This window comes from Perognathus longimembris, chromosome 18 (assembly GCF_023159225.1).
Source record: "Perognathus longimembris pacificus isolate PPM17 chromosome 18, ASM2315922v1, whole genome shotgun sequence".
Classification (NCBI taxonomy): domain Eukaryota; kingdom Metazoa; phylum Chordata; class Mammalia; order Rodentia; family Heteromyidae; genus Perognathus; species Perognathus longimembris.
This window is the reverse complement of record NC_063178.1, coordinates 6,196,422-6,209,125: the sequence shown is the minus strand read 5'-3', so window position 1 is coordinate 6,209,125 and position 12,704 is coordinate 6,196,422. Positions and strand designations below refer to the sequence as shown.

The 12,704-nt window shown below is 39.4% G+C and overlaps 1 protein-coding gene and 1 long non-coding RNA gene across 8 annotated transcripts in view; one reads left to right on the top strand and one right to left on the bottom strand.

The window, feature by feature from the left end:
- The window catches only part of LOC125366783 (aldo-keto reductase family 1 member C4-like), a 133,992-nt gene that overhangs the window by 11,276 nt on the left and 110,012 nt on the right, over positions 1-12,704 (top strand). The window contains exons 1-9 of one of the 7 annotated variants that reach the window (XM_048367509.1): positions 1,581-1,679; positions 4,605-4,772; positions 5,177-5,293; positions 6,880-6,957; positions 7,397-7,519; positions 7,886-7,995; positions 8,279-8,444; positions 10,310-10,392; positions 12,403-12,704. The exon at positions 12,403-12,704 is cut by the window's right edge and continues 466 nt beyond it. The exons of 4 other annotated variants lie outside the window; for them this stretch is intronic. In XM_048367509.1, the coding sequence (XP_048223466.1) occupies positions 1,596-1,679; positions 4,605-4,772; positions 5,177-5,293; positions 6,880-6,957; positions 7,397-7,519; positions 7,886-7,995; positions 8,279-8,444; positions 10,310-10,392; positions 12,403-12,445 (972 nt within the window). In that variant the 5' untranslated portion in view covers positions 1,581-1,595 and the 3' untranslated portion in view covers positions 12,446-12,704. Of the gene's footprint in view, positions 1-1,580; positions 1,680-4,604; positions 4,773-5,176; positions 5,294-6,879; positions 6,958-7,396; positions 7,520-7,885; positions 7,996-8,278; positions 8,445-10,309; positions 10,393-12,402 lie in introns of those variants that run through there. 2 more of the 7 variants (XM_048367506.1, XM_048367505.1) reach the window with 2 other exon arrangements.
- Positions 1,595-12,704, bottom strand: part of LOC125366788 — a 94,321-nt gene continuing 83,211 nt past the window's right edge. The window contains exon 4 of the long non-coding RNA XR_007213971.1: positions 1,595-1,663. This is a non-coding gene — a long non-coding RNA (uncharacterized LOC125366788). The remainder of the gene's footprint in view (positions 1,664-12,704) is intronic.

The window sequence follows — 12,704 nt, the reverse complement described above, 5'->3', positions numbered from 1 at the left end:
TGGACCCTTGACCTCTGTTGTTTGCCTAAGTACAGACCAGCAGGTGCACCAGAACGCAGGGCCTGGGGTGCTGTCCCTGATCATTTTCACTCAGTGCTAAGGATCTATTCCTTTACAGCTCCACTTCTTAATTCTAATCAGCTAACTTCACGGCTTCCAAAGTGACAACTATTTCTCATGCGTACTTAATCTTTGGCCTTTCCTTTTCTGTGTATTTATGTACAAAATGGTCTAGATTGCATTTTCACTCAGTTTAATATTTTGGCTTTTTTTTTTCCCCCTTCAAGGATCATTTGAAAAATGCTCAACAGCTGTTTCTTTAATTCTTTGTGTGTATGAGGTATGGTGGTTCATGGTTTCCAATAATGTGTGATCAACAAAGGGCATTACAGGCACAGTTAGCCAGATAGAGCACAATAGAACAAAGGACTAGGGCGTACTTAAATTGGGAGAGTGTTGGTTTAGTAAGCATGAGGCCCTGGGTTCAACCTCCAGTGTCATGAGGAAAAAAAGGAAGGAAGGAAGGAAGGAAGGAAGGAAGGGAGGAAGGAAGGAGAAACAAAATAATTAAAGCAGGAGAATAAACACCTGAGAGTTTCCAGTGTCACAAGTTATTAAGGTTGTTCAATCTATATCTAACAATATGACAGTATTGTGACAATGTGTGCCTCTAATGAGAAAAGTATCCCCAAACAAAAGCTTAATCACTATATGGTAACTCACTTAAGAATTTTCCTTTATATGAAACACGTGGGCTATTTATAGTTTGTTTTTGTTATTAAATTAAAAAATATCTTTAGTTGTACAAGGGTGTTTCTATTCAGCATGTTGTTCCTCCCTTCATTCTTCTTTCTATATCTGTCCAAGTCCTACACATACCCTCAAGTTACTTTGATTCATTTTTCATATATATACATGGAGCATAATTGTATTTACCCACCATCTTTCTCTCCATTTGCCCACCTCCCCTCACTTTAAGACCTACTTTTTTCGCACAACGTATGTTACAGCTCTCCGGTATTCATTGTTAAGTCAGTTAATTGTCCAAAGGAATTACAGTATGGGAATGCACATCTTTAGTCAGTTTGATTGTACATAAATACACATGGCCCTGTATGTGTTTTAATATATTTATAATTTAGAAAGAAAATATGTGCCTATTGTCTCTCCAAGCCTGACTTACTTCACTCCACATAACGTTTTTTCCCCCAATCCAAGCCTATCTGTTTCCCAGCAAGTGACATCTTCCCTGACAGATGAATAAAATATAAAATTTTCTTATACACACACACACACACACACACACACACACACACACGCGTGCGATTTCTGGATCCATTTTCCTATAGCAAGGCACATGGGCTGTTTTAATAACTAGGTTATGGTGAATAGTTAAGCAGTTATATGGGTTTGGTAGGTTTCTTTATTATATCATGATTGCAGTTTTCTTCAAACATGTTCAGAACTGTTTTAATCTCTTCATTCTTACATGCAGTGAGTTAATAATTAGTCAGGTGTTTACTTGATTACTCACAGAGTATGTGACTTTCATTTGCTCATATTTCTGTGAAGGTGGAAGAAGAAACAAATCCACGATGAATTCCAAACATGAATGTGTGGAATTAAATGATGGTCACTTCATGCCTGTACTGGGCTTCGGCACCTATGCACCGGATGAGGTAATTACTGGGGAGTTTGGTCTGGGCGTTCAAATGATCATCAACCAGAGTGCGTGGAGGCTGAAGGGTTTGTCAAGTCTTGTGGTGCTCTAAAGTGGCTCTAAAGTGCTCAGGAGCTGCGGCTGCCATGTGCTAGAGAAATCCCTTGTACAGGAAAGAGAAAGACTGTGCTCCTCACTCAGAATTTGGTTATGTGATCACCTACGGAGAGAGACATTTCCTGGACATTCCTTCTGGTTCAACCTGAAACTGATGTATGTAGTATGTATGTATGTATGTGTGTATGTGTGTATGTATGGATACTGGACCTAAGTGATGCCATCTTGTCTTTACTGCCACTTGGTGCCTTAATAGGTAATAGGGACATTTCACTCGATTCCAAGAACGATGGATGGGGTATAGGTGTATGAGAACCCTTTTCTCATAATGACTTGGTAAAGAAGGTGTATTTTCTCCAGTGTCATTCTCTGACTACTTGCTTGAGAATCGGGTAACTGTACAGTTGTCTGTTCATTCTGGGAATCTGTGATATTCTCTTGGTCTAAATGTATGTCTTTTTATGTATCAAAACTTCAACGAGTTGGTATTTGAATTCCAGTTAAAAATAGTGATTATACAACAATGTTCATCGCAGCACAATTTGTCATAGCTAGAATCTGGAACCAACCCAGATACCCCTCAGTAGACGAATGGATCAGGAAAATGTGGTACATATACACAATGGAATTTTATGCCTCTATCAGAAAGAATGACATTGCCCCATTTGCAAGGAAATGGGAGGACTTGGAAAAAATTATACTAAGTGAAGTGAGCCAGACCCAAAGAAACATGGACTCTATGGTCTCCCTTATTGGGAATAATTAGCACAGGTTTAGGCAAGTCATAGCAGAGGACCACAAGAGCCCAATAGCTATACCCTTATGAACACATAAGATGATGCTAAGTGAAATGAACTCCATGTTATGGAAACGATTGTTATATCACAGTTGTAACTACTTTCAACGTCCCATGTGTATCTGTAGCTTCTATTATTGATGATGTTCTTGTATCACCTTCCTGTGGTTGTACCTACACTATCTCTGTAATCTTATCTGAGTATATTGGAAACCGTGTATACTGGTATTAGAACTAGGAAATTGAAAGGGAATACCAAAATTGAGAGACACAGGGTAAAAAAAGAAAAACAAGTACAAAAGCAATTTGTGCAAAACTGTTTGGTGTAAGTGAACTGAACACCTCATGGGGGGAAAGGGAAAGGGGGAGGAGGGAGGGGGGTATGAGGGGCGAGGTAACAAACAGTACAAGTAATGTATCCAATGCCTAACGTATAAAACTGTAACCTCTCTGTACATCAGTTTGTTAATAAAAATTTGAAAAAAATGGTGATTATAAAAGAAATAAAAATAAGGAATGAACCAGGCACTGCTCATGCCTATAATTCTAGCTACTCAGGAGGCTAAGATCTTAGGATTGTGGTTTGAAGCCAGCCTTGGGAGCATGGCCAGCATGGACTTCTGGACCATGAGACTCTTATGTCCAATTAACCAGCAAAAAGCCGGAGGTGGGAATTTTAATATATAACCTTTTATGTTAAACAGCGTGGAAAGTACTAAACAAGTAAACATATGAATTATAATTTGATATAGCTGTACCACTTGTGGGTATATATCTAAAGGCTGTGTAGTCAGCATAACAAAGATATCTCTGTTCTCTAGTGTTTATTACAACACTATGAACAATAGCTAATGGAGGAAATCAAGTGATATAGATAGGTCCCTCAATATGATGCAGCCCATTTGGACACCATAGAACCTGGATGGTTGTACATGGGGAATTAACTTAAAAATACTTGATGGGACTTTGTAACCTTGTAGGGCAAAGTGGTCTGAAGGGGAGGAAAGGATCAAGGACCTCATGAAATTTGTAATCTTTGTCAGTGCCTTTACAACTAAGATCAGAGATCATAACAAGAGAGGGCTGTAAGAGTCAGAATCTCATAAATAATCCTTTATCCCAGTAAACGAGATGAACTTCATGCCTTTATTCATATTTGGTACAGAAATAAGTAGTTTTAAATTTTGCTCTAATTGTAATTCCCCTAAAATAAGGTACTTTAGTTGAAGAGCTGACACCTAATTGGGTACTTCTGAAAAAGATATAAGCATGTATAAATCTCTCTTCTTTGTGTATATCTTTTTACTGTTACGTATGTAGAAGGGGTTGGAGAAAAGGGTTAAAGAGAACATTGCTACCTGTTTAAGTGCCAGATTTCAAACTATGTTCTTGCTGGCACCTAGGAACTTTACATTTTCACTATTTCATACCAAATAAAGGTGGGGCTTTTTTTCTAAACTGCTTGTACAAAATGGTATTTTTTTTTATACCTGTTTCTTCAGGAGAATGGAATTTTGGAGTGTGCTAGTATAGGGGATCTTTGTAATGAACCCCCAGATGAAAAGTAGTCTCTAAACAGCTTTCCTGGCTAAATGTGTCCATAGATTCTCCAAACACAACCCGTGGGTAATTGGCGTGTTCTCTATGACCTCACTGGGGAAAGACTCAGACAAGTTTGGACCCCATTTCTTCTGTATTCCATTCCATGAACATTCTCCTTGGTTAATTTTACCTTAAACCTTACATAACCATCATCATTATATACTTAGTCCTGTGACTCTGACATTGGATTCATTCTCAGAGAGCTCTTGATGCCAGTGACTGATGATTGAGTGTTTGAGATTGAAGAGGCTCCTGGGATACTCCACTCTTACTATTCAGTAGGAAAGACTGACACCAGCAAACTCAGCACCCAAATTGCAGACCTAACCAAAGGCATGAGAAAGACTCAGTTTTTATGAAGGCCACTGGTTGTTCCTGACTGAACTCAGTCAGATGTTCTCTAAACACTGCTTTTGGCTATTCCTCTAGGTTCCCAAGAGTCAGTGTACAGAGGCCACCAAATTAGCCATTGATGCTGGGTTCCGCCATATTGATGCTGCTTACATGTACAGAAACGAAGAGGAGGTGGGGCTGGCCATTCGCAGCAAGATCGCAGATGGCACTGTGAAGAGGGAGGACATATTTTACACTTCGAAGGTACTGTGCATGTGGCTTGTGCACTAATGAAATGTGAGGCGTTGAAGGGCTGTTGGTGTGATGGGGTCAATATTGATCAGCTGTGTTTGTTATTCTATCTTTCCCCTTAGAACATCCACTGTTAAGAAAGAAGACGATGCAAGAACATCCTTCTCACTTAAATTTATACATTCGAATGCAAATTCCCTTTTGGTTATTGGATGGGGGGGGGGCTTTTTCACTCAGGTCTGGTGTTCTAATACTTGAGCTTTATCTCCATTTTGTTGATGGATTAACTGTGGCCTTCACAGCTGTAAATAGTTCTTAACAGCTGGAAATGTGTCAGCTACGTTATGGGAAGGGAAACCACAGGTTGGGCTCATGTGCCCACGTTACAGCACTGTACTACTCTTCAATCTCTACAGCTCCCCAGCACTTGTCTTCGACCAGACCTGGTTCGACCTTGCTTGGAAGAGTCGCTAAAGAAACTTCAATTGGACTACGTTGATCTCTATATTATTCATTTCCCAGTACCAATGAAGGTAGGCAGTTTTCCTTCGTCAGCCCTTAAGTTCAGCTGAAGCATGACCATTCATTTCATGAATGATTCGCTTAGACTTTCTTTCCTTTATATAAACTTAATTTATATGCTTTGTGAAAGTGTTTTTTTTTTCAAAACCTTTTGTTGGCTTATGTAAATGAGGTTTATCTGAGTATATTGGAAACCGTATTTACTGGTATTGGAAGTAGGAAATTCAAAGGGAATACCAAATTTGAGAGACACAGGGTAAAAAAAAAAAGAGAAATAACTACAAAAGCAATACTTGCAAAGCTGTTTGGTGTAAGTGAACTGAACACCTGGGGGGGGGGGAGGAGGGAAAGGGGGGGAGGGAGGGGGGCATGAGGGACAAGGTAACAAACAGTACAAGAAATGTATCCAATGCCTAACGTATGAAACTATAACCTCTCTGTACATCAGTTTGATAATAAAAATTTGAGAAAAAAAAACTTTTGTTGGCTTATGTAAATGAGGTTTATACCACGGCTGGATTGATGGTTTTGAAGTTAACCTCACAATGGTCTGTGCTTATCAGTGCCTTACCTTTATATTTCTACATGTTTGCTTTCCCCCCCATTGTTTTCTATTGGTGGAAAACATGTGTTGTGCTAGTTCAAGGCTCACATTCAAGGATCAATGATGTATCTACATTATCGAGCATCAAAATCAATCTTCAAAAGAACCATGATTAGTCCTTTGTACTCAATCCCATCTATTAGATCTTTCCCTCCTTCCTTCCTCCTTCCTTTCATTATTCCTTTCTTTGTTTCTTTCTTTCATTATTCCTTTCTTTGTTTCTTTCTTTCCTTCCTTCCTTCCTTCTTTTCCCCTCCCTCCCTTTGTTCCCTCCTTTCCTTTCGTTTCCTTTTCCTTCCCTTTCGCTTCCCTCCCTTCCCCTCTCCCCTTCCCTCCTTTCCCTTCCCTTCTTTCCCTTCCCTTCCTCTCCCCATCTTCCTTCCTTCCTTCCTTCCTTCCTTCCTTCCTTCCTTCCTTCCTTCCTTCCTTCCTTCCTTCCTTCCTTCCTTCCTCCTTCTTTCCCTCCCTCCCTTCTTCCTTCCTCCTTCTTCCCTCCTTTTCCCCCTTTTTTCCTTCTCTCTCTCTGTTTGTTTTTACTCTCAGCACTAAAATAACAAAAAGAACCTTGATGGGCCACATTTAATTCACGTGCCTGTCTTCTGACCCTGCATGAGTTCAGGGAAACTAACATTGATTGGAACATTGATTCCTTTTAAAAAATACCTAAAAATTGGCTTATATTAATTATACATGGAGGGGAATTTCATTGTCACATCTCTGCACATGTGTACACTGCCTCCCAATCAGTTTCACCCTCTCTACACACTCCGTGTTCCTTTCTCCCGAAAACACTACCATCTCCCAACAGGTGTTGTTCCTTGGAACATCTGTTCTTAGAAAACATTCCTTTGGACCTCACATATGAAACATTTTGGACATATAAATACATGTTTGGCACTTAGTGTTCAGCTCTAGAGTTACCTGGTCACATACATAGCTACTGAGGGGAAAGGTGAATTTGATGAGATGGCTTCATGACTGTTTCTGTTGTAGCTAGGGAAAGATTTTGCTCCACTAGAAGAGAACGGAAAGCTTGTATTGGATCAGGTGGATCTCTGTGATACTTGGGAGGTGAGTAATTGTAATATAACTCACAGAGGATACTCAGAGAGGAGAGTCACACTACTGTTCCACAGGAGGGAGTGGACCCTTTAATAAATAAATTCATGATCTTTACAAAAGTTCTTTTGCAGGTATGGTGGTGGGAGGAAAAGAATGAATTATTGGGATATATTGAAGAGAATTAGAGAAGAATCAGGGGAAATGCTGTCTTAGCTTTTGCCCTCTATATGAAATAGTCTCTCTGATTTCCTAAGGAGAACAAAGGAATTATTTTCCTCCCTGTCGTTATGATTTCCTCCTACTTCCCAATTAATTTTTGTCCTTCATGATCAATAGTCTGCTTCATTTTCACTTTTTGGCCACATTCTTCTTAACAATCGTATTTTGCATTTCTATTGATTTGAAGTTCATCGACTAAGTAATTTCTCACCACCATTTACGTCTTCAGGCCCTGGAGAAGTGTAAGGAGGCAGGGCTGGCCAAGTCCATCGGGGTGTCCAACTTCAACAGAAGACAGCTGGAGAAGATCCTCAACAAACCAGGGCTCAAGTACAAGCCCGTTTGCAACCAGGTGAACTCCCTCAGTCCCCTCTCCTTTCGTTCTTCATCCCCCTTTTCCTGTACTACTGTACTGTACTGTACTACAGGTGTTTCTGCGTCCTCATCTGCTACTCGTCTAAACTCCGTGAGACTCTTACCTCCAATTAACCACCAGAAAATGGAAGTGGTAGGGCACTAGCCTTGAGCTGAAGAGCTCAGGGACAGTGTACAGGCCTGGAATTCAAGCCCCACAAACAACGACAACAACAACAAAAATCATTACTTGATGTCAACATTTCCATTTAAATTTTATGTAGCATTTTTTTTGGACAATGTGTTCATATTAATGTAAGGATTTTCTGTAATCTGATAACCATTCTATGCTGTCCATCCACAGGTAGAATGTCATCCTTACCTGAATCAAAGAAAACTGCTGGATTTCTGCAAGTCCAAAGGCATTGTTCTGGTTGCTTATGGTGTCTTGGGAACTCAAAGATACAAAAATTGGTAATGAGGACAATAGAAATGTATCCTAAGGAGGACAGGGAAATTTGTCAGTGAAATGCTTTCAGCACTCAGTTTTCTGACTTGTCTCAACTAGCTCAGTGAGTGGAAAGGATGTATCTACTGGGGGAGATGGCAGATTGAAGTGGTGTTGGTGGGGGGGGGGGAGGTCCCACATTTGAGACTCTCCCATCTAGAGTGGAAACCCTTATCCACGTGTGAAGCCTTCTGACGAAACAGATTCTCAACCTGGGCAGCTCAGCAGCCTTTCCGACTTTCATTCTAGGGTGGATGATAAATCTCCATTTCTCTTGGATGATCCAGTGCTTGGTGCCATGGCCAAAAAGTACAATCGAACTGCGGCCCTGATTTCCATTCGCTACCTGCTGCAGTGCGGGATTGTGGCCCTTGCCAAGAGCTTCAATGAGAAGCGGATTAAAGAAAACATGCAGGTGAAGACTGGCTTCTAGCTATCAGGGCTCCTCCGTGCTGTCTAAGGTGTGGGCTTCTGTGAAAGCTCCTCCATATTTGTGCTGCCATTTCCCCCCTGCATTTCCTACATTTCCTGTGTTTTATATGCCTTCCTAAGAGTTTCCCTTCCCTCCACAAGGCTGGCTGTCTGGCTAGACAGAATTAGACTTGGATAAAAACAAGAGATTTGGCTACAGACTTGATTCAGTAATGTACTCGGTAGCCATGTGTGATACACTTTTTTTTTTTTTTCATTTTCTGAATTAGGCAATTGGATTAGATTATTTCCAATCTGTAAACAATTATGATCTTGCTTTTCACACCTCCTATATTGTGCTATTCGTATAAAATATGTGAACAACGTTAATATTTACATTTTATATTCATAAGTTCAATACTCATACGCTTATTTTTAATTTATCCTAAGGTCATTGTACAACAGGATTTCAATTCAAAATGTCAGTTTAGGAACATTAATAATCTTTTTTTTTTTTTTTTTTTTTTTGGCCAGTCCTGGGCCTTGGACTCAGGGCCTGAGCACTGTCCCTGGCTTCTTCCCGCTCAAGGCTAGCACTCTGCCACTTGAGCCACAGCGCCGCTTCTGGCCATTTTCTGTATATGTGGTGCTGGGGAATCGAACCTAGGGCCTCGTGTATCCGAGGCAGGCACTCTTGCCACTAGGCTATATCCCCAGCCCGAGGAACATTAATAATCTTGATCAGTGTCTCCTCTTTCATCCTCCTCCCCCATCTCTCTCAACTTCATAGTTTCCGCAGTTCCATGACTCCATATACACATTGATTACATCTCCCATCATCCCTCTCTTTATTTATCTACCCACTCCTTCTGACGTCACCTCAAGTTGTTCCGGCTTCCTGTTATTCATTTGATTACACTGTAGGTGAGTTGTTCAAAGGAGTTACACTATTACAGTTCCTCCACATTGTGTTTCTATGTATGTATATGATCTTGTATTTTCATATTCATATATTTGCCCACTTTTAGGCTGATTACCTTTTTATTTCCGAGTAGAAGAAACTTTAAGTAACATCACTTGTAGTAGGTGCACAACCAGCTACAGTTAACATAGAGCTTTAAAGCAAAAGCGTTCAATTTTCTTTTCTTAATTCTGTGGTTTGCAAATTTGCTTTTGGCTCCTCTCTTGAATGCTTTCCAGTATTTTCTGTATGTGTTGGGAATTCTCTCATGTGTTAGCAGAACAGTGAGTCCCCACTCTACTCCAGAATATTGGTTGGGCTCTTGGGATTTCTGGGCTGTGGTTTCACCTCATCTCTGGACACTTTCCCAGAGCAGTAGTTCATGCCTAAAATACCCTTTCGTGTCTTGGTTCAAAACAGACACATCATTGTTTTGGACATATTTTAGTGACTAAGACAAGTTATCGACAAGGAAAATCTCCTAACTATGAGTTCCCTCATAGATAATGCCTCTGTGGAAAAAGACAAATATTCACATAACAAAGCCTGGGAGATGAATATTACTGGGGAACATTCTTAGAGTCAATCTACCACATTATGTATTCTAAATATTGTTTTTTCAGATCTAGATGCTTTTGTTCAAGCATCTTTCCCCCAAAGTTACTTGTATGTTCATTCTCTGTGGTATAGTTTTATGAACTAAAGTTCCTTCTCTTGGTTGTAATAAAATATTTGATGCCTTTATTTCATCATCAGTTAATATTCTGCCCTTTCCTGTGTTTGCTCTTATACTGAAAACTTTTTAGGTATTTCAAGTATTGTCTCTGTCATTTTAAATCCACGTCAGTGGTATTTTCCACATTGGCAAACACGTTGTCTAACTATACTCAAAACTTTCTATATGATAGGTCTTTGAATTCCAATTGACACCAGAGGATATGAAAACCCTAGATGGCCTGAACAGAAATTTTCGATACGTTACTGCTGATCGGTGAGTAACTTTGCCACATAAATTGTTTTAATTTATTTTCTGAGAAAAGTTGTGTCTGATGGTGAATATGCTGGGAAACAAGTCCATTTCAGATAGGGTAAAATAGGCATTTTCTGGGATTATAGTATAAGATTTCCCCCCACAGTGCTGTTCTCTGATTCAGCAACACGGTGAGTGAAACTAAGGTCAGCTTAGATTTGAACACATAGGCTTCTGCACCTTCCATTCTGTAGAATGTTCCAGATCAGCCATTATCATTGCTGGTAGTCTACACTGATAGGGTGAGTTTTGTACAATCCACTGTATTCTATAGCTGTCGGGTGGATAAGCACTATGGATGGTGGCAACGTAGTTATTTATTTAAATGCCTCCCCAAACCAAGTTTAAATCATCTCCCCCCACACCTGCTCAGTTCTAGGTCAGGCTAAAAGCATGTTCTTGGTTCTGCACCAGAAATCCCATGTACTTCATTTGGAATTGTCTCCCGAGTCCTGTCAGTTTAATGTCTTTAATGGTTCGAAGGCTCTTCCTCCCTTTGCACTAACTACATCAGTGTTTATAACCAAATCACTGACTTTAAAAAAAGCTGCCCTGGTGGCAGTCCACAAAACACGTGGTTTGGATTTTTCTGACATGGAGACGTCACTGCGGAAGGTCAAGAAATTTTCAGAAAGAGAGAACAACAGAGGGGAGAAATGTGCTGGAAAAAGTCCCATTGGGAGAGAATTGATCGCCATAATAGACTTAACTCCTCTTTCCTTTTTTTGTAGGCTGTGGAAGCTTAGAAGGGACATAGAAGTGTGGTTAAACAAGGAATACCTATTTCTTCTGCCTGCAGGAAATTTAATTTTAACTTAAGAGGAATTTTAATAGAAATACATGTGATAATGCATGAAATAGATATGTATAATGCACAGTAGGTGTTTATGTAATCATCATTTCAAAATTATATAATTACCATTTCAATTACTATTTCAAGATTTTATATAGTTACCATTGCTGATATTTTTTTTATTAGAAAATTAAATTAGAGCCAGGCACCAGTGGTTCACTCCTGTAATCCTTGCTACTCAGGAGACTGAGATTGGAGGAGTACTGTTTGAAGCCAACCTGGGCCAGAAAATCCATGAGACTCTCATCTCCAATTAACCTAAAAACAAAAAAAGCTGTGGCTCAAGGAGTAGATTGCTAGGCTGGAGCCCAAAACCTCAAGAACAGTGTGCCCAGGCCCTGAGTTCAAGCTCTAGGTCTGGCACCGGAAAAAAAAAAAAAGGAAAGAAAATGAAATTAGAGAAAATTTTTCTAACAAAATTAGAGAAAAATGAATAGTGATATAATACAAAGACAGAGACATAAAGAGAAGAAATGAGTAATCCTTGATTCCAATTAGTTACTCAATATTAATTATATGTGTATATCACTTAATACTTGGTGTTGCTTTTAAAGTATAAAGATCTACAAATTATATAGTAAGCTCCTTAGTCATGGAAATCTGCCTTATAAGTTATAATCTCTCCATTTCTGTATCAAACATAGTATATTGATCCTGATGAGTAGTAAGTAAATAACCAATCAATCATGAAAATGGGGTTGGAATTATTAGTCTTAAACAATATATTTGGAAATATATTTGTTTTGTCCAGTATATGGAATTGTCCTTTTCCTATGCAAGAAATAATCAGATTTTGTTTTACTGAAAACTTGAAATTAGAAAAGATGAGGTATTGCTTTGGTAGGTTAAACAAATGATAGTGATGGGGAGAAATATGTCTGAATATTTGCCTCTGTGCTCTGTGTTATACTCCAGGGAAAGGAAAAGAATTGGAAAAGGGAACTGATGTCTGAAAATCTTTGTATAAAAACATTTCATATGAATAAGAAGAATAGAGTCCACAACCAGTTAACAATTACAATGATTAATTTTCATCCTAGCGAGAGCTCTCGTTCTTTTTATTATCCTAGAAAGTACATCACTGAGCACCTATTGTGTATTTTTCCATCTTGTTTTAGGATTGCTGGCCACCCCGAGTATCCCTATTCTGATGAATATTAACTTGGAGGCCTTTGCCCCGACTTCTACTAGGAGTATCTCCTTATCACGAGGGATAGGGAGATGTTTCAGAAGTGATGAACAACTATCACTTGTGTTCAGTCCATGCCCTTGATCACCTTGTACCTGCATGTTCGGAAGGGAAGACTAAATTTCTGTGCATTGTGAGAAACAAAATAAAGTTGCTTTCTCTATGGATTCTTACTGACTACTGTCTCTGTTACTTGCATGGTTTCCTTCTGACTCATTAAAATGAAAAAAA